We start from the raw sequence: 24,168 nt of genomic DNA, 5'->3' as shown, positions 1-24,168 counted from the left end.
TTCTGGGCCCGACGTACTCCCTATCCCACCCAGCTCCCTGCACCCAGCAGCTCTCACCAAGGGTTTTCTTCCTCCAGCGTCTCCACGGTGGTGAACAGCTCGATACATTCCTGCAGTCTCACGGGGTTCTTCTTCAGAGTGTAGCCCATGCAGTCGTGCTTGGCGTAGCCCTGAGGAAGACGCGCACAGTTGGCGGAGTCAGCTATAGGACTCCCACCCAAGGCAGGAAGGAGAAAAAGGACGACGAGTCGAGACAGCCGGAACGTCACACGCACTCACCTCAGCTTCTGCCTCGTTATAGTAGCGTTTCTTCATGTCAGAATCCCAGTCCATGGCAACGTATGGTTGGGCTGAGGAAAGGAGAGAGCACAGTGAGAGAGGGTGCAAACCTGAGCAGCCACGGGGTGTGTGATCAGCTGGGTAGAGACAGACTGTGGCCAAGGAGATGCACGCTTCCTCCTGGATCCCTCTTTCCCCAACATGTGTCTTCGGAAGCCACAAAGCGCTCACCTACCCCTGTGGTCATCAACAGGTCTGGAAAAAAACATCCTGGCCTTTTAGTAGAGGCATGGTTTGTAGAAATGGGTAGCTGAAGCTTCCCGTGGTATAGAGGGGGGGTGGGTAAACAAGATCATACGGTAAACAGCGTTGCGTTAAGCCTTTATTGAAGGGACAGGACATTTTCCACCAAGTCTTGTTGGCAAGCCTACCTATCCCTTAGCCAATGTGTAACAGAAGGCTGTGTGACCCAATCCCTTTGTGGTTATTAATAGTGTGTGCGTGTTATAGTATTCCCGTGCTATACAGGGCAAGATTACAATGTTCCAGAAGCAAGAAAGAGGCTTGCCAATTTCTATGCAACACAAACCATGCAACTGCACCGTAGGGCAGACAGGGAACTTGGCTTCTTTCCCAAGACTGAGAGCAAAGCTACAAGAGACGAATTACATGAGGAGGAGCACGTGAAGGGAGTCGCAATGTTAGCCGGGCAGCTGAGTTTTAAAAGAGATCGGAAGGCTTTGTCAATTTCCCCTCTCTACAGAGCCAGGGAGATGCTGCTCAGAAGGTCTGTTTGTTTCCTCTTCGCCTCTTAGAAGGGAAGGTGAAACTGACAGAGCCTTTGGGAGGCAAAGAGGAAATTAACAAACCCTCTGAGCAGGGATCTCCCTGGGTCTGTACAGAGGGGAAATTGACAAAGCCTTCCAATCTCTTTTCAAACTCAGCTTCCCAGCTAACATTGTGACTCCCTTCATGTGCTCCTCCTCATGAAATTCGTCTCTTGAAGCTTGACTCACAGATGTAGGGAAGCATGAAGCAAAACATTCTTAATTTTTTAGAGCACAGACCGTTGGGGGGTCAAGCCCTTTAGCTTTTCAGCGACTTCACTCCCACCCACCCCATGATCTCTGCACTCGGCCAAAGAGAACTTTGAAGTAGCACGGGAGTTGGACCTACTCGAGGAAAAGCCTCGCCTTTAGCACCACTGATCCACGGGATCTAACCCACAGGAAGGGGAGACATTACGAAGTAGCCGTAAAATCAGTGTGCAAAAGCGAACACCTAAAACGCAGGAAGTGTTTAATATTAATTGCAGTTCTTGTTCGCACATTTTGAAATAATCAAGCCTTTGCGCTCACTGGCCAAAAGAGACCACGGGAAGTCTGGGCAGCAGGCCCCATGTTTAAAAAAAGAAGAGGAATTCAAGGAAAGAGCCTAGAAAATTCTTGAGGAGTTAGCCGTGTTAGTCTGTAGTAGCAAAATAGTAGAGTCCAGTAGCACCTTTAAGACCAATCAACTTTACTGCAGCATAAGCTTTCGAGAACCACAGCTCTCTTTGTCACTATTCCTGGAGATAGTGGACGGGATGCACAGAGCTCCCATTAGTACAGTACAAGTCCACGGCTAGTGCAAGTCCCAGAACTCATCTCATTCCTAGGTCCCAGAAAATTAAGACACACTCCCTCAACCCTCCCTTGACACGGGACACCATGCAACCACCAACTTGTGCAGACCAGAAGGCAACGCTCCAGAAAGACGGGACTCACAGTTGAAAGAGACGGCGCTGCCCTCATCCTGGCCAGCCATCCGATCACTGGTACCATTTGAGTTGACAGGCTGAAGGGTGAAGAGCAGCTTTTGCCGCCGTGGCAGGCAACACTTGCGCTTGGGCTGGTTGGCCGTAGGAGGGCTAGGGCTGGAAGACGGAGTCTGGGGGGACTGGGCTGGCCGGTGGGGGGACGGGCTGGGGCTCTGCTTCCCCTCCACACCGGCTCCTTCCTCTCCCACGGACGCGTCGGAGGGGTTTTCCTCTGTCTCCGAGCTGGGTTCCTGGCTAGTGGAGCCTTCTGCTGTGGTCTCTTCCTCCTCTTCCTCCTCCCCTGCACATCAGAGGGGACAGAGCAGACAGTTTTATTAGAACTCGTATAACCTACCCCTGCATGCATGCAAAGGGAAGGGAAAGAGATGCGCACCTTCACTCAGCCCGTTGGGCCGCTTGCTGTAAAGGTCCTCTTCCTCACTTTGATCTTCCTCCTCCTCTTCCTCCTCCGAGTCTGGTCGAGTCACATAGCGGCTGCAAAGAGATGCAGGTCATACCCCTGTATAGTCGAGGGCAACCCCTCCCATCATTACACCCATTAGATTAGCAGCGGCAGAGGCCCCAGCTTCCCTCACCCTCAAGAATCTAACCTTGCTCCCACCAGCTGCAGCTTCATGCAAATAAGAGGTGAAAACCCACGACTACAGCCTAACGGTTGACAACGCTCCCAGAATCCTTTGCTCCTAGCCTCCGCAAGAGAGGACATGTTAGAAACCGCAGGAAGCTGCACTCCTGCTCTGGAAAAACGTGTGACCGAAATCTAGTCACACCGCACGGGATCGCTTGTACCCACCGGTGCATCACCTGACTACGCTACCAAGTGATGACTGACATCGCAAAGGGGCCGTCCCAGCCCAGAACTTCCGTATCACCCCCCCCAAGGGTGCTCTCATGTACGCCAGCACACCTGCCATGACTGTATTCTGCATTTTGTACTGGTCATTGCTGTTTGCCAGAGTCATATACTGTATTCTGTGTAATCATTTGAGAGCATCTTAACTTCTGATATGAATTGCAGAAGAGCCAGGGGGCCCCTCCCTTATCTGCTGAAAATATGTACTTTCACTTTTCCCAGCAAGTGTCCCTGAGGAGAGCTGCTAGCAGCGAACATTGTAACTTTCCTAGAGACTGGGATATTTTCCTTTGTACTTCACTTAGTCTAAACGAATCTGTTCCCATGCAGCCTCTTTGGGGTTTCGCGCCAAACGGACCCGGGAGGGTGGGAAGTTTCTCTATATCTAAGTACGCCTTTGTTTGAATTGTCACTTCTGCCAATGAACACCTGTACTGTATGGCTCTCAATAAAGTGCTTCAACCGGAACACCTGTGTTTTAACTGTGGAAGGCTTGAAGGACCCAACTGGCAGGGACTGTGGGGTGTACCATCAGGCAAAAATGAAATTTTAGATTGGACGGGGTGAAGGAAACAAAAGCCACTCACGACAGCCGGTGCAGAAGGAGCTGGTAGAGAGCATCCCAAGAGAGCTGGTCCCGCGGCACAGAGACCAGGAGCGGGTGGCCGAAGAGCATGACCCCGTAGTAGGTGTCGCTGTACTCGCGGCCGTGGGTGCGCTCTCGCAGGTACACGGGCAAAACCACCGCGTCTGCTGTGGCAGGGTCCTCCCGAATGGATATCGATACCTCGTATCTAGAGGATGGAAACAAGACAGCCCGTTTATATTACAGTTTAATTCAACTGCCACCGTGCTGAGAAGTGACCCTGCCCAAAAGACCGATTCTGGTATTTCAGTACATTCTTAAACTGTGTTCCAACCTCACTGAAGCAGTGTGCGCGGGATCTGCTATGCCAGTCCTAAGCGCCCCTGTGGGGGTTTTATACTTAGAAGCAACAGCAAGGTTTGAGTCCAGTAGCACCTTAAAGAACAACCAGTTTTCATACGGGATACGATACTCCCATGCGGATAACTCCTCGCTCAGGCTGTTTGGATCCACTAAACTTCTCCAGTGATCCCACCCTCCCACTGCAGTCCGGGACTCACATGAAAATATCATCCCGGTCCAGAATGCAGCTCAGGGATTCTTCCATCTGATAGATCTTGTAGAAGCGATGGCTAAACACGTCCGCCACCATCATCTGGGAGGGAGACACAGCCAGCCATGAAGGAGGGGAGGAACAGACGATGCTAGTCCAAGGGGGGCGAAGGCCACTCTTCCCTCCCTCCCCAAGCTTACCCGCTCAGCTGGGACGCCTGTGTGTTTGGACAAGGTGCAGCAGAGGTCCAGCACTTTCCCAGCCTTTGGGACAATCAGTCTGTGCTGTTAAAAAGAAGGGTAAGGATGTCAAGGAAAATGCCTCGGGGACCAACGAGGCTTCAGCATCCTTCCGCCCTTCTGGCAACCAGTTCTGCCGCTTTCCCGTTCTCTCCCTCCTCCCCACCCTCCAAAGAGCTGGAAATGAAACTGCAGGACTCAGAATCCCACCCTCCTTCCGACGCTCTGCTTTTCTTTCCTGCAGTGAGTGTGGCTAGCAGCACCTGCTCAGGCTTCTTGCAGGGGTCCATGTAGATGAAGAAAACCTCCATGACTCGCTCCTTGCTGACGGGTAAGGGGACGCTGAGGTAGCAGAAGGGGTCAAAGGTCACCGAAACTTTGCCACATTCAGGACACACCAGCGTGGACTTGAAGAGCCCGTGGAAGATGTCGACGATGATGGAGTCGTTACGGCGTTTGTGGTTGCGCCAGGCTTCCTCTGCTACTTCCTGGAGAGAGCGAGAGAGAGGAGCAGAAGTAATTCTCCCTCTGTCTCTGTGCCGTACGAGTTGCCATCTCTGGTTTGGGAAACTCCTGGAGATTTGGGGGCAGCGCTTTGGAAAGGGAGCTCAGCAGGAATGTGGTACTGTGGAATCCACCTGCCAAAGCTGCCATTTCCTCCAGGGGAACCGATCTCTGTGGTTCAGGGGTGATTCCAGGAGAACTCCAGGCCCCATCTGGAGCTAGGTAGGCCTACAGTTGTACCGACTGGCTAAGGCACCTGACTGCACCAGGAAACTGGCAATCAAAACCTCCAAAGAAATCTAACAGCCATTTCCAAGTATTCAGTGCTTCCTCCTGCCTTTTATCTTTCTGTTCTTTGAAGCCCGAGGACAATTACTCAAATCAGCTCTTCACAAGCTAGTAGGAAAAAATACATGGGGGGAGGAAAGAAACGGGGTTTCCGGCACCATCAGCCTTCCCACAGTATTGACAACGGCAAGCTTCCAAAACTCAAACAGGTAAGTTGAAGACAACAACAGAGCCCTCGGCAAAATGGAAGGATCCCTTTGAGGAATACCTGAAGCACTGGTCCCCCCGTCCCCAGGCAACTTCCAGCATCAACCTCAGTTACTCGCGATCCAAAAGGCAGCTCTAATTCATTCCAGCTGCTGTGTATGATCTGCAGCCCAGCATCAGGACCACTGAGGTCAGCCACCAAATTGCAATGCACCTCCCACCAATGTTGTCCTACTGCCTCAACCTAGATGGTACATGGCCTCAGATTGCTCCTAAAACTGTCCTCTACACACTGGGTGGCTCCTCTTAAAAAAGTTTCTAGCCCTCATGCCTGCTGAGAGAGGAAAAAAACCAAATTCAGCATTGGTCAGTCCTTGGTTTGTTTTTTTAAAAACACAAGACCCTCAGAAGGGAACCTGGATGAGATTTCTGTTCAGCCTCCTTCATTCTGCACAACTCCCGCACATGGGAGCACTCCCAGAGAGCATGAACCCCTGAGACCCAACAGCTATTCTTGTGTTAAATGTACAACGTATTCAGTGGATCGGGAATATCCTAGCCAAGAAAGCAAATCATGCAGGACTAAGGGCGATTCCTCATTGGAACAGGCTTCCTCGGGAGGCTCTCCTTCTTTGGAGGTTTTTAAGCAGAGGCTAGATGGCCATCTGACAGCAATGCTGATTCTGTGAACCTGGGCAGATCATGAGGGGGGGCAGGAAGGGCTACATCAGTGCTTAGTTCTCGTGGCCCTTTCTTACACGCCCAGGGTAAGGCCGATCGCAACCTCGGGGTCAGGTAGCAATTTTCCCCAAGGGATCCTGGAGGTGTTTTGTCATCTTCTGGGCATGGAGCAGGGGTCACTGTGTGTGAGGGGGGTGTATTTGTGAATGTCCTGCGTTGGGCAGGGGGCTGGACTAGATGACCCTGGAGGTCCCTTCCAACCCTCTGCTTCTATGATTCTCTAAGGCTTCTATGATTCTCTATGATTCTCTGATCCCTTGTCTAGTGTGGTGGCGGGAGGATTCCACAAAGCTGCCAAGGTGGAAAAGGGAGGGGGGGTGTCATGGCATGCATCAAAGGGAGTTGGAGGGTAACCAAGACTTGTCGAGGCTTAACAGTCAGACCTGCACTCCCTGCCTGCGTGTCCATCACTGCCCTGCTGCCTGCCACGCCCCCAACCTCAGACGGGAGGAAAAGCTGTTCCAGGACAAAGATGGCTGTACGTTTACTGTAGCAAACCAAGCAGCAGCATCACGTGCTTTCCTCTTGTGATAGCATCATTACCAAAACAGAAAGGCTGGGCAATCATTAGCCCAACTGAAAGATAACTGGAGAAAACTCAGGTTTGTTCCCCACCTGCGCCCTGAGGCTTGGACAAAGTGACTGTTTCCTAGCTTTAACCCCATTTTACTGATGGGTAAGTAATGAGCAGCTTCACAGGGCTGCAGCAAGGAGTCGGTGTGGTGTTCCGGTTAGAGTATTGGACAAGGACCCCAGGTTCGAATCCCTGCTCCACCATGGAAGTTCACTGGGAGACCTTGGGCCAGTTACACACTCTCAGCCTAACCTACCTCACAGGGTTGTTGTGAGGATAAAATGGAAAAGTGGAGAAAGCCACTTTGGACCCCACCAGCGAGACAGGCAGGGAACGAATGACATAATAAATCCTTCCTCTAAAGAGCTCAGCAGGGAGTATATTATTTCTCCCCGCCACTTCCTTTTTACCCTGTGAAGTAGGCCAAGAAAGTTACTGGTTCACGATTGTCTGGTGAACTTTGTGGCTGAACAGGGATTGGAACTCGGGTCACTCGGATCCTAGACTGTCACTCTAGCCACTACACCACAGTGGAGTGTGATGGATTTCTTCCCCTTTCTTAAAGCAGGATTCGGTCCCACCCCCAGCACATGCTCACACCTCATCCGGCCGCCCAGCCGCGTCCTTCAGCTCTATGTACTCCTTCTTCTTGACACGGTTCAGGTCCTCGTGCAGCCCGTCAAGCAGAAAGGAGAGGAGCTCCTGAGAGTCGTGCTGCTGGTAGCCGAGGAACTGGGAGGCAAAGTGACCCACTTTGGTCTGTGGAGAAGAAAAACGTGAGACGGTGGCCTCGAGGCCCACGAACAGGAAGGAACAAAAAGGCAAAGGCAGCTCAGTGGAGGGGCTGTGGCTCAGGGGCAGAGCATCTGCTCAGCGTGCGGAAGGTCCGAGGTTCAATCCCCGGCATCTCCAGTTTTAAAAGGACCCAGTGGACCCAGTACAGTACAGACCTCGACAGACTAGAGGCCTGTGCCTCACCTTGAACATGCGAGGCACGATGGAGCGGTGGTGGCCAGACCACTGCTGCTTAATGAGGTCGCCGTAGGCTTCTGCGATCTCCCCCTTCATGCCCAAGGGGTTTGTGAAGTTTAGCTCCTCCAGGTAGCAATTCTTGAGGAAGTACTCCGTCAGAGAAGGCACATTGCTCAGACACTGCAAGAGAACGGGGTGCTTTGAAAGGAGACAAACTCAGGCAGGGCTGCGGCTTCCACCTGAGAGCCCAGAATCTGAACAGTTAAACAAGTAGAGCATTCTAAGGACATCAGCTATCAAGTGCGTGGAAAGGGTTTCTGAGCATTCGTGCCGGAAACCTGGCTCCAGTAGGGCAGAACCCCCCAACCCCAACACTAGCGCACAACATGCAGAGCCAAAAGGATTCGTGCAGAATAGGACAGACGACCCATCTTCTATATAGGCTCCAAAATACAGTCTCTCCTCACAAAGAAGTCCTCTGGCTAAAGTCTGACGAACATTTCTCGACCAGCCTGGCTTGCATAGATCCTCTACACCCTATGCTCTCTCTAGCTGTTAAAATGTGCCTTCTCTCCAAACACAGAAAATGATTATAGAGCACAGAAGCCATCACATGCCAACCCCGTTCTTTTTCTTGGGTAGATTTTTCCTTTAATCTTTCCCTTACACCCTCTAGGTAGATTGCTGCCACCAGGAATATTATATTCCAAGATATTTTATTTAAATTTCCCTTTTGGTAACGTGCCCAAGCGTCAGGCTCCTCCCTGGTACTGTGTGGCCCTGAGGAAAGGAATGGGATATAGGAACGACAGCTACTTTGGGATACAACAAAAACAAAGTAAACTTTTATTTTTATAAGAAGCATATCGGTTTCTTAAGCTTCATGGTTTCAAAGAGTGTTATTGGTTCTTAAAGTTTCCTTTCACAGACAGTCACACAGATCTTCTCTCAGGCTTCACACACAGTTTGCCTGCTTCAGATATCAACCTCTCACTCAGATACACAGAGACTTTCTCTCTCAATTACAAGTAAGACCTTTTCTCAGGCGCACACACAGTTTGCCTGCTTTTCCCTGACTGAATGTTCTTTCACAAACACACAGTTCAGGCTTCCGCACAGGTTCTATTTCTCTCAGACAACGTAAGTCTGAGAGAAATGGTTCCAAGTCATTCATGGTCCACGTCAGTCACTCCTGCCAATTCCACAAATCTTACTAGAGAGTTTAGTCAAATTCTTTTCCTCTTTCAGAGCATGCACGTGGCTCTTCCCAAGATATTATAGGATATGTTCCTCTCTAGATTACAAGCAGTCATGAGACTAAGCATAAGACACCCCGTGTGAAAAGAACCAGAGACATTCAAAGAACAGTTTATCAAAACAATGTGGGCTGCTCAGGTAAGAGGATAAACTAAATACAGGAAAAAGGTAAAAAAAAAAAAGAGATCCCACTCAGTCCCCTGCAGATGGTGAGGACCGAGTACCTTCCCAACTACAACAACTCAAGCAATGCACAGTAAAGAAGCCTCTTCAGAAATTCAGTGTCAAAAATACCCCACTCCAAAGCAAAGGGAAGGGGCAGACTTTGAGTAGAACATAAGAGAAGCAGGGAATGTAGAATAGTACAGTACAGCCCAATCTCATCAGTTCTCGGAAGCTATGCAGGGTCAGCATTTAGATAGGAGACCACTAAGGAAGACTGCAGTGGAACACCACAGCAAACCACAGCTGCTTCTCACTTGCCTCGAAAGCCCCTTGCTGTGGTTGCCATAAGTCAGTTGCGACTTGACGGAACATACATACGTAACAGTAGCAGACAGAACTGACTCAAAAGGCACTTAATGCTCTTTTATTTCCTGCCTCTAGGAAGAGAGAGAGCACGCTGCCCCCTCCTCACTCAGAGCAAAGGCTCGCCTGACTAGCTGACCCCACCCCTCTCATATCTGAAACCAGTTCTCAAACCTGCCACTGGACAGCACAGCTGTGCCAGCAAGATTTGGTACTTTACTGCCCACTTGAGGGACAGACAAGAAACTGCAGCAGCAGTGCCACGTGCCACCAAAGCTCCTGTTAAAGAGATATCTGCTGCCAAAACTGGAGCACCCAGAGGGGCAGAGCTGTGCTTGCCCCAGCCCACACTTGGTACCTGCAAGGCAGAGTTCATGAAGCAGGTGTTGCCTAGGTTGGTGAGGCCACACACCCCTGGCTGGCCCTGGTACAGCTCTTCCTCCTCCACAGAGTTCTTCCTAAGGGAGACAGGGAAAAGGGAGGTTATGGAAGGGGAAGACAGAACACCAAACCCCAGCTAGCCATGGGAACAGCCAATGCTTGCAAATTTCCACCCATCCTGGCTGATCTGACATCCAAAATGCAGCTGCCCTTCAGACAGGGAGGCCTAGTCTCACATTCTATAGGTTCGGCCACAGTGTAGGGTGTACACAGACCCTTCCGAGACTGCACAAAACGCCAGAATTGAGATACTCACATGATATGCGGCCTAGAGCTGGGCCAAGTGCCATCTTTGCTCCTGGTCTCCATTATCACCATCTGGCAGAACCATGTGCAAGAACGAGGGGAGGGGCGGGGTGACACCAAGAAAGACAAAAAGTTAATCTGATTAACTAGAGTATATGTGAACAACTGTCCGTAACCTACATCCAAAGCCAGCATGCCTTCAGAGAAGAGGGGCACATCAAGCGAAAATGATAAAATCATAGTTCCAAATGACAACCACAAAGCAACTGGTACATAAAAAGAGAATGAAATATATTTTAAAGCCGGTGGATCCATGGGCGCTGGGCCAACATAAGGGCTCCAATTTGCAGGCAACCCCTTTGTTCTTAAATGCATAAGCACGGCACCTGCCCCTTATCTACTATCACTTCTCTTATCTCTTCTTAGCATTGGAAGCCTCAATAGGACTGGAATTAGTTTAACTCAGACCCACCCAAGAGATTATTCTCAACTGACAGGCATTCTGGAAGGGAGGGAGGCAGTCCAGGGATAAGGAGTAGAGCAAAGGGTGTGGAAGGAGAAGAGGGAGAAGCTCAGATACACGGAGGAGGAAAGGTCAAGGCTCAAATGCAAGGACACCGTTTCTATTCATCACTCCTCTCCTGTCCCACCCTAACAACCCCCTTTTTCTAATTTTCTCTTTCCTCCTATTTCTTCTGAACTGGAGATTCCTGTACGAGCACGGGTGATTGCTTTCCCCTCAAGGAAACTGCTCTCACGTTGCGATTTTAATAAAAATTTGTTACAGTTATAAATTCAGTGTTTAAAACATTAACAAGAACTGTAGATGGTTCCCAACAGCAGCACAATCCATTATGCTCATTGATCTCTGCCATCTTTTAGTGAATACAATTAAGTTCCTGGCTCAGCAGGTGGTTAAATGAAAACGCAGCACGAACCGACGCAATCAGGGGAAAATAAGACACTTGTGCGAAGGTATTTCCCAACACAACTGCACGTCTTCCCCTCCTAAAAATATAACCAGCAGCACTGTGTCTGCCGTCTCTCTTCCTACGTCAACATGACGCTTCTTTAAAGCAGGAAGCTGCTATCAATCTCCTAAATCAAGGAAACCGATAGGAGCCCTGGAACATTGATTTTTCCCTTACAACTAGGCACATGCACTTTACATAATTCTGCAGAGGTCCTATTAAGAATGGAATCTAGAAGATCTCGGCCTTTTGACAAAAGCCTCCTTCCTTTACGGTCAAGCCTTCCTTCAATGAGCTGCTTTGTAACAGAAGATAGCCACTAAATTAAATCCCCTTGGCTGCTTTTATAAGCATGAGAGGCACAGATCCAAAGAGCAAGTGGCTTGGCTTGCATTCCCTCAAGCGAATACTCAAGTTGCACTTCTTGATCCACACTACGAAACACTTCTGAGAAAACAGTGCAATTGAAGATGATGCGGCAAAGACGATGTGTTTGAATTAATCTTATCTGCAAAACACCTTGCAAACTGGTCACAGAGAACCGACAATGGTCCTGCTACGTGTCTTTGGGGAATCAGATAGAAAGGACATCTTTACAACCTCGAACAGTCTTCTTGGACAGCATGGGGCGGATTATTATTATTTATTCATTTTATTAAATTTATATCCCTCTCTCCCCGCAAGCGGGCTCAGAGCAGATACTCTGGCAGTGGCAGCGAAGTCAGCTTTCTTGACTAAAGCCTTACAATGGGCTCCAACCCACACTCATTGGGATGGGCATGAGTTTTCCTCCATCGTAGTGCCGACTAGAGATGGGCACGAAACGGAAAAAAACCCGAACCATGAGGTTCGTGAAATTTGACGAACCACGAACTTTCACAAACCTGCTCCGGTTCACGAACCAGTTCGTTTGGTTCGTGAAAATGTCACATCCGGGTCAGAAAATCATCACTTCCGGGTCAGCAGAAGGTCTGCAGGAAGTCCATCCCCTGTTGCCTAGGAAACTGATTGACTGGCACCAGGCTGTCTGCAGTCACAAATCAAACAAACCAGCCTAAAGTTCGTGGTGGTTCATCAGAAATGGGATCTGACGAACCACGGTTTGTGAACCACGAACCGACCTGGTTCGTGCTTAATTTTGTTTCATATTTCATGCCCATCTCTAGTGCCAACTACCATCCCAACTGCTTAGTTCTCATAGTTTTGAAGAGAACCAGCATTCTGACCAAGAATGCAGCACATGGTGCAGGACAAAGGCTCCAGGTATTCAGGGATGAGGGGAAAGTCACTCTGCATCACGTTCAGAGAAAATCCAGACCTACTGCAGCAAGTATTCCAAAGCCACGCTTCGGTTCAGATTAAATCCTGCATGAAATTCTACAACCCCAACTTAACATTCTGTGATCGCACGTCTCTTTACTAAGCTCCACCACTTAATGTTTTGCAAAAGGTGGCTTATTGGGACGGCTGTGCAAATGAGTACAGAAACAAATGCATTTCTGTGATTTGCTCACCAATCTGGGGTTTGGTCAAGTCAGATCACTGGTTCCCTCCCCCCCAAAAAGCCCGATCTCTGAGAACTCCACCCTGAGTGGCAGTGGCTCACCCAGGTCTCAAACAGAGACCCTCTCCCAGCACTGCTGCCTGAAAAATCTTGCAGTGGAGACGTCAGGATTGCTCCCGAGACCTTCTGCATGGGAAGAGCCGTGACCTGACCCTGCTTAGCTGGCAACCACAGCGTTACCTGCCCTGAACTGAGGCAAGCGTCCAGTACGGTCATCTGCAAGTTCCGCAGCCTCTCGCAAGACCCATCTGCGTTTTTCACCCAGAGCCTCGTTTCATCCTCAGGCAGGACAGCAAAGAGGCGCCGCGCTTCCTTAAGGACATTGTCTAGGAGGAAGGAGGCAAGAGCACGATGAAGTCATTCCTTTGCTTCAAGGGTCCTCCGAACTGCCCTCACCTACCGCCCGCCCTTGCAAGTAGCCTCAGGCGTTTGAGTTCTTACCGATAACGTCCATGCGGCTGAATGAGGCGACAATGGGGTTGTCCATGTCACTGTGCTGGCAGAGGTACAGGTCCACCAAGTAAACCTCCACCTTCTGCATGCTGGGCAAGTCCACCACCTGAGGAGGAAGAAGGAGAACAAAATCATCCAGTAATGGGTAAGATGTCCCCAAACAGACCAGCGTGGGTCTTCTCCAGATTGGATTACTGTAACTCGCTCTACGCAGGGCTTCCCTTGAGTCTGACCCGGAAATTACAGCGGGTCCAGAACGCTGCTGCCCGTGTCCTGATGGGTGTGCCTTTCAGGACACACGTAACTCCAGTGTTGCAGCAGCTACACTGGCTTCCCGTGGAGTTCCAGATCAGGTTCAAGGTTTCGGTATTAACCTAAAAAGCCCTAAATGGACTGGGACCAGCATAACTGAGGGACTGTCACTTCCCATGTACTCCCCAGAGGGTGCTGAGATCAGCTGGTAATTACCTACTGGTGGTCCCTGGCCCCAGGGAGGCTTGATTGGCCTCAACCAGGGCCAGGGCCTTTTCAGTCCTGACTCCACCTGGTGGAACTCTCTGTCTGAGGACACCCGGGCCCGCCAAGATCTTGTCTCCTTCAGGCGGGCCTGTAAGACAAAAATGTTCCACCAGGTGTACCACCAAATGAACCTCTCTCCCAGTCTCCTCTATGTCTGTAGGGGGTATTGACCATCTACCCCCCATATATGAGCGACCACGCATGGTTAAGCCGCACCTCCACCTCCATCAGATGCTATATGGTTTTTATACGGTGAGCAGGTGTTTTATTACAAAGCTGTGTTAATTGATTGTGATTTTATCTTTGTATATTTTATCTTCTGTTGTGACCCTCCCTGAGCCCGCTTGCGGGGAGGGTGGGATATAAATATAAATATAACAACAACTACAACTGTAGGAACAGTACAGAGATGTACGTCCATTCTTGACCACTATCAAGGGAGCCTAAAGCTTCCATTCTGAGCATTGTGGAATATGTTCTTCATCACAAAATCCCCTAGCTGTATGCTCAAAGATGAAAACCATAATCCTCAGCGAAGAGCAAGTTTCTAGTCCTCATGAAAGCAGAGGAAGAGACTGAAAGTGCTTTCCTGCTAAAGGCTTAAGAAAAAAATTATCATTCAATCCCATGCTCAACTGCAATCTTTAACTTCTTCTCTTAATGAGGAGTTACAGTTAGGGAGAGAGATGTGGTAGGAAAGAGAAACTGGCAATTGTTACAATAGGCCGCACCAAAGGGGAGGTGTATAGTTAATGGGATCTGTGGACCTGGAAATTCTAATTAAGAGTCTCTTTTCAGCTACGAACTCAAAAGATCTACTATTCTCTTAACCACCCCCACCAAATATTCAACACAGAGATAGCAATAGCAGTCTATCTCGCAGAGCCTGATGTGTAAGAATTCCCAAACGAATGTGTAAAACAATTTGAAAAAGCTGATACAAGAACACTGTAACGAGCTTTTGCCCGTGTCTGAAACTAAGCTTCCACTTAACCAAAAGAAAGATGTATCTTTTCTCTTGGAAAGCTTTCAGCAATTAGTTTTCAGACCTGTCAAACCGCAAACACCTTGTTTATCAGTACATTTATTTATATAGGGTTCAATATTACTTTGCAGCTCCTTCTCAAACACACAGACACCTGTCTAGAGTTTATTTCACTTTATTGAAAATACACCCTAGTTTTTTAATGAAGCAAGTAATTAAAATATAAATTTTTATTAATATAAATCCTATAAAAACAGAACACAGAAAGGCACTAAGAAATAAGTTTGCTAACATTTCCTAAGTTTAACATAATCAAAGTTTCTATGAAATGCATAAGCAAAGATAAATTCTCACCTAAATTCTCTCAAGAGATTTCTTCCATCAGAGCTCTGACATTCTATCTGAATTTGCATTTTTATAAGTCATCATATGCAAATATCTAAGAGCTCTTCACATGATAGCACCATCAAACAATAATTGGTCTGATGCTTCATTGAATATTCATAGTTTCTATTGCATAACCTTCCAATTAGTAAAAAATGACGTTATACTCAGACTTACAAAACAAAACTATAAATCTCTGAGAAGTGTCAGAAAAAGGTAAGTTGAGAGATCACTATTGGTTGAATCTCTGATAGAGGAACATTAATCTCGATAGAGTCCACCATTTTAATTAACTGTCAAAAGACTAAAGCACACCTGTTAGAATTACCTAACACTTTGGAAAAAAAACACACAGATGGTTCATGCAAAGTTTGAAAGTTCATCTAGAATACAAGTACATGGCCTAGTATTGCTCAGTATTGATTATTGTCATGTGCTTTTATCTATATTGGTGCAACAACACCTCAAGCATCAGTCATAGAAAACTTCCTCACCCAAACATCAAATGGGAAAAGTCATTCAAACACAATGGTGCAGTACAAACACGGACACAGCTGAGTTTGGATGCAGGGAGATCCGTGGCCTTCCCTCCCTCAAACCACATTCAGCTCCAGGTGTAAACCAAATGACAGCCTAGCCTGCATTACAGGCTAGCAAAGTGACTGATAGGGCATGTGGTAAGAGGGATTGCATGCTGCGACGAACCCCTGAAGCTGCGCGTCCATTGGAGGACTCCGGGGGGGCAAAGGTCAAGACACCGAGTTCCAGGCACAGAGAGTGTTTGTTTTGCCTTAAATGGCACCCGCTATTCCCTCCCCCCTCTACAGCATCAAAAAGAGCCAATCATTTACAGGACAGTGAATCCATTGGTATGAGACTAAACCGACACCCCGTCATTAAGAATCAACACAGTTCTTATCTGTGGGTTTGCTTCTCCCCACGCCCTCTTCATCTGCACTACAGGGCCTAACACATGCACACTCAAAAAACAATGACAGGTAAAAGCCATGAAAGCTTCCACCACACCAAGTTCTTTGCAATGGAAAAATGTACCCTTCCTCTCCCAAGGCTTCAAGCTGCAAAGCTCTCACCTTGCGTTCAATGGGTGGCTGCTCACGCTCGATGCCATACCAGCTCACCAGTTTGTCCCACACTTCCTCCGGCACCAGAATGTACTCCTCATATTCCACCAGCCTGTCCTTCAACCGGTACGACTCCAAATCTGGAAGGAAGGAAAGAGGGATTGAAATCATGGGCAGACCCACCACTCTGGAGAAGCAAGCAACCCTCCAGCAAGCGGTGAGCGGCCAGCTACGCGAACATCAGCAGTGACTTCGACACTGCTGCGAATAAAGGAGGAAGAGAAACGCCATTTCCCAGCCACCTCCTCAAGCACCTTCCACAAGACAGCAAGAGAGTCAAGGGACAAAATCTGGAAGGGCCACAGAAACCATACCTTCGAAGAGCTCGGCGTTGTTGATCCGACCCGGGAAAGAGCTGGAGTTCTGGTCCCCGGATTCGACATATGCCTTCCACTGCTGGTACCAGTGATTCTCCAGTAGATACCTGCGCAAAGAAGCAGGGAGATCCAGTACAGAGGAGTAGCAGCAATGTGCAAACAAGAACAGTGCGTGACTTCTCTTCCCACCCGCACCTTGAATCAGAATGGGGCACGTTTCATGATCGTACTAAGAACCACAAACTGGCCCTTGGGACTTACGGACTCAGGTTTTTGAGTATTCCTGCTATTATATTCTAAAGCTCCCAGGTTTCTTGACTGTAGAGATAAACTTTCCAAAATGAAAGTAATGTCAGCTCAAGGTTGAGGCAACAGGGAGACAGAGAAGGGCTTCCCACGGCCAGAGCAAGAGATTCCTTTCCGTCTTTCCCCTCACCTTCACCCTGGAGCTGAAATGCCAGAATCTCCCAGCACTTCTCCATCCCCCGGCTATGGCAATTAGGAAGCACTTTGTAAGGCCAACCGAAACGCATCTCGAGAAATTCATAAAGTGATTTCTAGGTGAATGGCGAGTATTAGGGATTTGGTTAAGACCAGTCAACTAGATTAATTTCGGGTACACTTGCTTCTTACCAAACACTTAACCCGTTTAGAGATTAAGTTCATCATATTGTAAATTGATTATTAGCGGGGTGGAAAAAGAAAGATCTTTAACTCACAGCCTTATAAGATAAAGCTGCACTGGAAACGCTACCCCAGTTATCGCTGGCGAAACCCTCAGTGCAGCAATGGAGTCATCAGAAGGCTTTAGAGAAAGCCATTATTCCCTGCAAATACCGGATACCAATGTCCTGCTTTAAAGAGCTGTTCCAAGAATGAATGGGGTGGATTCTACCCCTACCCTACCACAGGTATGAAGCCTTCTACCTGCCAGAGAAACCTTTCTCCGATTTGTGGCTCTTCCACTGGAAGACAGCTATGTTCACCCCAATATATATGCACTTAGCATACCCCTAGCCACCGATTAAACTCACTCAGCCCAGCAGCAGAATTTATTCTAATGTTCAATCTGCAGAACTTTGTCTAGAAAGGTGAACTTAGAACTCCTTTTTTTTTTTGTCCAATAGTAAACCTGCCCACAAGCCAACCTAGCCTACAGATAGGAGGCCAGGGAAGGAAAAAGAGCTACATGCGAAGTTTCCTACTGGCAAAGTTGCTTAAAACGATCCCTCTGTGCTCTAATGTAGTTAGTTCAGACCATGAAATATGTGGCAAAAACACTTTCAACCACAAGGAAAGAGGCCCCCAAGGAAAAAAAGCAAACAGATTGTGAGCACATGTATCTTATGGTTTATCCGCTGCCATTAACTAGAACTATGAAGCCCCCTGCAAAAAGAGCGAAAGTTCCCCCCTCCTAACTTTTTCCAAAAAGGAAAAATGGGAAATTTGAGGCACTACTGGAAAAACTCGTATGAAATACTCTTTTACTCACTGAAAATGCATAGTATGAAGATGTAAGGCAATCTATGGCAATAAATAGTGATAATTCCTGTGCGTACTACACATATACAATATTTTGCAGAATTTGTTAGCGTGTGGCTAATTCGTCCACAATTAATACAGTATAATATGTATAATACATTATTGAAGAGTTCAATTTTTTCAGTGTTATAAAATTTAACTCTATGTCCTAATTCTCGGCTAGTGACTGCATAGAAATGCTTCTGTTTTGAAAAGCAGGCTTTTGTTTAGTACACAAGACTTCTATTGTCATCTTTTGTTTCTTCCTACCTCTCAGATAACAAAAACTAAGATACATGTGCTCACCGAGTACAACTATCTCCAACTCTTCCAAGTATTGTGTATATTCCCAGTTTCGCTTGTAGAAAACTAAAGGCGTTCTATAAGTAGGCCTAAAAGTACAAGTGCAAACCCTAAGTGATAACGCATTGTATGTTGCGCAAGCAGCAAAATAAATTTAGACTCGATCAGAAAATAACTACTTCATATATTGCGATTTCCCCAAAATGTTTTGTACTTTCTTTAAAAAGGGCGAGCCGCCCCCCCCCCCCACTTCAAAATTTCTGGACATTTATTTCTACATGACCCGTAATACCACCACCTAGCATTTATAAAGTTCTTTCAGAATCCAAAGCGCTTTATACACATTATCTCCGTTGTAATCCTTACAACGGGTCTGTAAGGTAGGACAGTATTATCATTCTCCTACTACAGACAGGAATGGGAGGGGGAGCTGAAAGCGTGTCTTGCCTAAGGCCACCTAATGAAGTTGTGTCAGAGGCAACATTTGAACAGAAGACCTCCCTGTCGCTACACTATTACCCACTTCCATTAGATTTCTGGCCGTTTTCAGTATCAAAAAATTGAGCAAGAATCCCTCTCTCCCTCTAGCTGCTGCTGGCAGAATTCCCAGGATCTCATGGGAGGAAATGACCTCTTACTACCCAACTACTCATCTTCCAGGGGCAGCTGAGCTCTCTGTTTCAGCATTCGCACCGAGCACAGAGTGACCTACCCCTGTGCATTCTGATGAAGAGTTCACACCATCAAAATGTTTTTGTTCCCTTTCCCACAGAAGAGAGATCCAAAAGTCTGCACGATTTTACACAGAGCTCTTTGACCTAACAAAAAGCTTTGTGTGATTCAAAAGCCTGCAAAGTCATATATATAGTGTCTCTCTGCCTTCTACAGATTGAAGTCTGAGCTCGTCAATCCATTTTATCCTAATACAACTTGGCAACTTCAACACGGCCCCAAAGTCCTAATTATTCCTCAACCAGAAAAAATAAACAGGGTGCATTCCCCCAGGGCTTGATACCCCAAGAACTGGCAGCGCTCATCCCAAAAACTGCTCATTCAGCAGGGCGAGCACCCTGTCCTGTAAAGTACTAGCTTACAAAGAAGCGACGTTTCCCTTTCATTTACTGGCACACACAAGCCTGATCCTCTCCCTACATACCGCCAGCTAGAAAAACAGCAAGATGAGTCAGTAGAATAACACAACTCTAAGTACTATACTGGATACTGGCAAGCAAAGAAGGACGACACCAGATATTTTGCTCAGTGTGAGCAGATGACAGAGTTGGGGCTATGTGAAGGAGAAGGCACGACGGAGGATAGTGGAAAACTTTTCTTTAAAGACTAGAAGCTTCAAGTTGACAATGAAAGTGGCACATTAATTATTACCTCCATATCTCTACATTAAATTCAGCCCTTTCTCTGGAATTATCCCACAAAACAGGAAATTGGTCAGCATAGTCAGAACAAAACCAAAAGTAATTCCTTAGACAAAGACTGGGGGGGGGGTTAAGGAAATGCAGGGGGATTAAACATGCCTGCTGAACAGAAAGTAGACACCCCAAGACGCGGCAGCCTCTGAGGGTGGGGCAGCTGAGAAACTGAAACTGCATTACGCTTGCATCACACACAACTGCAAAAATAAGGTAGCCTCAGGACAAGCACATAGCTTGGTACAGGGAGAAAAGTAAAGGTTGCCACTTGTTTTGAGACAGTACTCCCACACCTTTACATCTGTGGTACAAGAGGCAAATATTCAGGAAACAGTTTTTGTCAGCATGCTACTAGGGTTGCCAGTCTCCAGGTAGTGGCTGGAGATCTCCCGGAATTACAACTGGTCTCCAGGCCACAGAGATCAGTTCCCCTGGAGAAAATGGCTACTTTAGGGGGTGGACTCTATGGAATTATGCCATGCCAGGGTCCTTTCCCTCCCCAAACCCCACTTTCTCCAGCTTTCTCCAGCAACTGGCTTATGGTAACCCCAGAGGGTTTTCAAGACATGTTCTGCTTCTGAGTTCTGGTGAGACTGGGCTAGCCTGGGCCATCCAGTTCAAGGCAGTGCTCCCTCTGATTAAGGAGTGGTTGGGAGGTGGCTCTCCTCCTCTTTCATGACATGTCCAGATCTCCAGGAATTTCTCAACTTGGAGCTGGCAAACCTACATGCTACAGAAGTTACACCTGTGGAAATTCTGCCTGCCACAAACCCCTGAAAAGCACTGGCGTCCTAGCAGGGAAAAAAAAAACAGTGTTAAGACTCAAGTGTTGTCTTTTCTCAGTTAAGACTAACCCTTACTAAGGAGGCCACAAGATGGTTTTCAATCTAATTTACATGCCGAGATACACTAATGGAACATCAAACTACCCCAAGTTAAGTGTGTGTCGTTCTACAGGAAGGAGCAGTCTTTAATTTCAGCGACTAGGAAGTGGGAAATGTTGCCATTCAGGAAGCATTCTGATGCGACTAAGATGTCTATACTAGCCCCCCTCCTCAGACTCAAGAAGGGAGCATACAAGGTGAAGGAAAGAAGCCCAGCGCAACACAGACACAAGAGATCTCCTTTATGGGCTGAGCTAGAATAATGTGCTCGCTGGACAGATCTGAGTGTGTTCACACCACAAGTGAACGTGTCAGGAAAGAGTAGGAGAGCCACCTCCCAACCACTCCTTAATCAGAGGGAGCACTGCCTTGAACTGGATGGCCCAGGCTAGCCCAGTCTCACCAGCACTCAGAAGCAGAACATGTCTTGAAAACCCTCTGGGGTCACCATAAGCCAGTTGCGACTTAACGACACTTTACAGGGGCACACATACAGATAAAGAGGAAGGGGAGATATCAGAAGATGGCTAGAAATGTTCCAGAGGGAAACTAATCTCAGAGATGTGATCTTGAACATGTCACCTGCACCAGAGAGAGAACGGAGGAGAGAAGCGCATGTGGGAGAACTCTATAGTGTGACCCTAGAATGCGACTCCTTCAAAGAAGGCCCCATGCAGTTCAAAGCTGGCTTACTCTCATAGCATAGGGTCATATGCTCAAGACTGTATGCTCCTAGGGGCAGGGCATCAGCTTCTTGATATTGTATTCTAAAAAGCGGTTTTGATATAGACAGACATATATAAAAATTAAACAGTAATCTTTGAAGGATCTTCAGCACTTAAAATTTATTCCAGTCTTAAGTTTTTAAAGAGCTGTCACCCATTGAAACTTGTGCTGACATGACCCTTTGTTAGTCTTTAAGGCATTACTGGATGCCTGTTTAATTCTGCTACAAGTGGGCCACCCGCTCTGGAATTCCTCCTCTGGAGACACTGTACATAGCCAGACAGAGCAGAAATTCAGCTAGCCAGATAAAAGCCACTCGTTGGACCTGAAGAAGCAGACTCTAGTCCAACAAAAAGGTCTGCTGAAATAAAAACCTTGTCAGGCAGTAGAAAAGAGCAACAGCACCTACAAGACTAACAAACTTTGTGGTAGGGTGTGAGCTTTCCTGAGCCACAGCTCACTTCTTCAGGTACTCTTCAGTGACTCCTGAAAACTCACACCCTATCACAAATTCTGTCGTCTTAAAGGTGCTACTGGACTCTTGCTCTTTTCTACTGCTATAGACAGACTAACACGGCTACCCACCTGGATCTGAAGAAGGGAGCTGTGACTCCCAGAAGCTCACGCCCTACCACACATTTTGTTAGTCTTATTGGAGCCACCAGACTCTTGTTCTTTTCTACTGTTACAGAAAAAATGGCTACCCCTCTTGATCTGAATAAGTGAGCTGTGACTCCCGAAAGTTCACACCCTACCACAAATTTCATTTGTCTCATAGGTGCTACAGAACTCTTGCTCTTTCCTACTGCTATAAAAATGGCTACCTATCTTGATCTGAAGTGAGCTGTGACTCATGAAAGCTCACAAATTTTGTTAGTCTTATAGGTGCCACTGGACTATTGCTCTTTCCTACTGCTACAGACAAAAATGGCTACCTATCTTGATCTGAAGAAGTGACCTGTGACTCCCAGAAGCTCACACCCTACCACACATTTTGTTAGTCTTACAGGTGCCACTGGACTATTGCTCTTTCCTACTGCTACAGACAAACTAACACAACTACCCCTCTTGATCTATCTCCTTCTCAGGCATTTCTGTCTTGATTTGCGCTCAATACACACAAAAATATCTTTTGCCTAATCTGTGCGCGCGCATTGATGTTCATTTAGTAAGTTTCCACATTGGTCTTTTTCTTTTTTTTGCAGTTGAGCGGCTTCCCCCCCACGATTCTCAACTTTGGCATGCCACCCAAGACAAGGGCAGGCTTGCAGCTTCCTATTTCCTTGCAGAACAGAAAGCCACTCAAGGCAATGGAAACGGGTCCTCTGGTCAGCAGTCGGCAGCTTCTCACGGGGAGAAAGAGGCCGACGCGCATAGAGAGGGGGGGTCCAATCCAATCTCATGCACAGGCTTCTGAGGCCTTCTCCTCGCCACCCGCCACCCCCGGCCTCAGCGCCCCTCGCCCGGCTTCCCCTCAGCGCCTACCACTTCTCTCCCGCCCGCAGCGGCCGCTCCCGCCCAGGCCGGCCAGGCCCGTCGCCCTCCACCAGCCGCTTCTGGGCCTCCAGCTCCGGCAGCCCCGGCTCGGCCGCCATCTCCCCGCCGCCCCGTTCCTTCGCCGGCCCGGAAACAAGAAGCGCCGAGGCGCCGTCTTTTCCACTCCCGGCGCTCGAGCGGGGCCCGCCCACCCGCTTCCGCCCGGCCATGCGAGGTGTGGCAAGGGAGAGGAGGGCCGGCGGCATGTTGAGTGTGGCCTAGCAAGGAGGCGGGCGTCACCCGAGAGGGAAACGTTTTCGCCGCCATTTTGTTAGCCCGCTGAGGGAAGGGGGGAGGGAAGTTTGGCAGTTTAACCTGTTTCAGAAATAAAAATAACAACGGGAAAAGCTTAAAGGCGTCGGTCATATTTCGACGGGGGATATATGGTACCTTGAGAGGCGCCAGCGCTAAGAAGGGAAGTCAGGTACCTTTTCCATAGATCCTTTCTGCATTGCGACGCCGTTTCCGCCATGTTTAATTTGGGCATTCTTCTGTTATAGGGACAGTAGAAAAGAGCAAGAGTTCAGTAGCAACCTGTAAGACTAACAAAATTTGTGGTAGGAGCTTTCGTGCTCACTTCTTCAGATACAGCTAGAATGCAAGAACCAAGCCCTGTGTCTAAAATGCTGTATTTTAATATTTATATCCGCCAATTGAGAAATTTATTTGTATATGGAATAGTGTTTTAATGTTTTTATTGTTTTTAAACTTTATGTTGTTACACTGCCCTGAGCCTGTCTGACGGGGAGGGCGGTCTAGAAATGTAATTAAATAAATAAATAAATAGAATGTGAGTCCGTCTGTCCTTATATGTAGGAAAATGGAGCGATTACAGAAGCGGAATGACAATACCAGGCATCATTGAATAGGGTGGGGTATACAGAGGGGTGGTGGGTGTGAAGAAATCAGAGTTGGTAATGAGACAGGAAGCCAAAGTGTCGATTTAGTCCAGGTGGCTGCATCGTCTTGAGCTTCTTTATCAGTTGCAATGCAGCCGTCTCCCTAATCAGGACATCAGATACCAAAGCATTCAAAAACAAGTGGAGGAACATTTTAACTTTTCAGGGCATTCAGTTACTGACCTAAAAGTAGCAGTTATCCTGCAGAGAAATTTCAAAAGGAGATGAGAAAGAGGGACTGCTGAATTGCAAATGATAATGAAGCTCAAGACAATGCATCCCCCTGGACTGAATCAAGATCTAGGCTTCCTGTCTCATTACCAATGCTGATTTCTCCATACCCACTACCAACTCTATTCAATTACACCTGCTGTTGTCATTCCTGGACTATTATCATTCAGCTTCTGTTATCACTCCACTCTCCTAGCTATAAGCACAGATGGACTCACA

The 24,168-nt window shown here is 47.8% G+C and overlaps 1 protein-coding gene across 1 annotated transcript in view; it reads right to left on the bottom strand.

Moving 5' to 3' along the window:
- USP11 (ubiquitin specific peptidase 11) overlaps window positions 1–22,898 on the bottom strand; it is a 30,579-nt gene extending 7,681 nt beyond the window's left edge. The window contains exons 1-17 of the mRNA XM_055003581.1: window positions 22,769–22,898; window positions 16,420–16,529; window positions 16,055–16,185; window positions 13,064–13,181; window positions 12,803–12,948; window positions 10,098–10,159; window positions 9,759–9,858; window positions 7,622–7,795; window positions 7,244–7,402; window positions 4,593–4,817; window positions 4,291–4,374; window positions 4,098–4,192; window positions 3,539–3,745; window positions 2,472–2,572; window positions 2,046–2,378; window positions 280–350; window positions 58–170 (exon numbers count right to left, since the gene is read on the bottom strand). Of these exons, the coding sequence (XP_054859556.1) occupies window positions 58–170; window positions 280–350; window positions 2,046–2,378; window positions 2,472–2,572; window positions 3,539–3,745; window positions 4,098–4,192; window positions 4,291–4,374; window positions 4,593–4,817; window positions 7,244–7,402; window positions 7,622–7,795; window positions 9,759–9,858; window positions 10,098–10,159; window positions 12,803–12,948; window positions 13,064–13,181; window positions 16,055–16,185; window positions 16,420–16,529; window positions 22,769–22,878 (2,339 nt within the window). The 5' untranslated portion in view covers window positions 22,879–22,898. The remainder of the gene's footprint in view (window positions 1–57; window positions 171–279; window positions 351–2,045; window positions 2,379–2,471; window positions 2,573–3,538; window positions 3,746–4,097; window positions 4,193–4,290; window positions 4,375–4,592; window positions 4,818–7,243; window positions 7,403–7,621; window positions 7,796–9,758; window positions 9,859–10,097; window positions 10,160–12,802; window positions 12,949–13,063; window positions 13,182–16,054; window positions 16,186–16,419; window positions 16,530–22,768) is intronic.
- Between the last annotated feature and the right edge of the window lie 1,270 nt (window positions 22,899–24,168).

The sequence above is a fragment of the Eublepharis macularius genome, chromosome 19 (assembly GCF_028583425.1).
Source record: "Eublepharis macularius isolate TG4126 chromosome 19, MPM_Emac_v1.0, whole genome shotgun sequence".
NCBI lineage: Eukaryota > Metazoa > Chordata > Lepidosauria > Squamata > Eublepharidae > Eublepharis > Eublepharis macularius.
The sequence above is the reverse complement of the archived record's forward strand: the minus strand, read 5'-3'. Positions and strand labels throughout refer to the sequence as shown.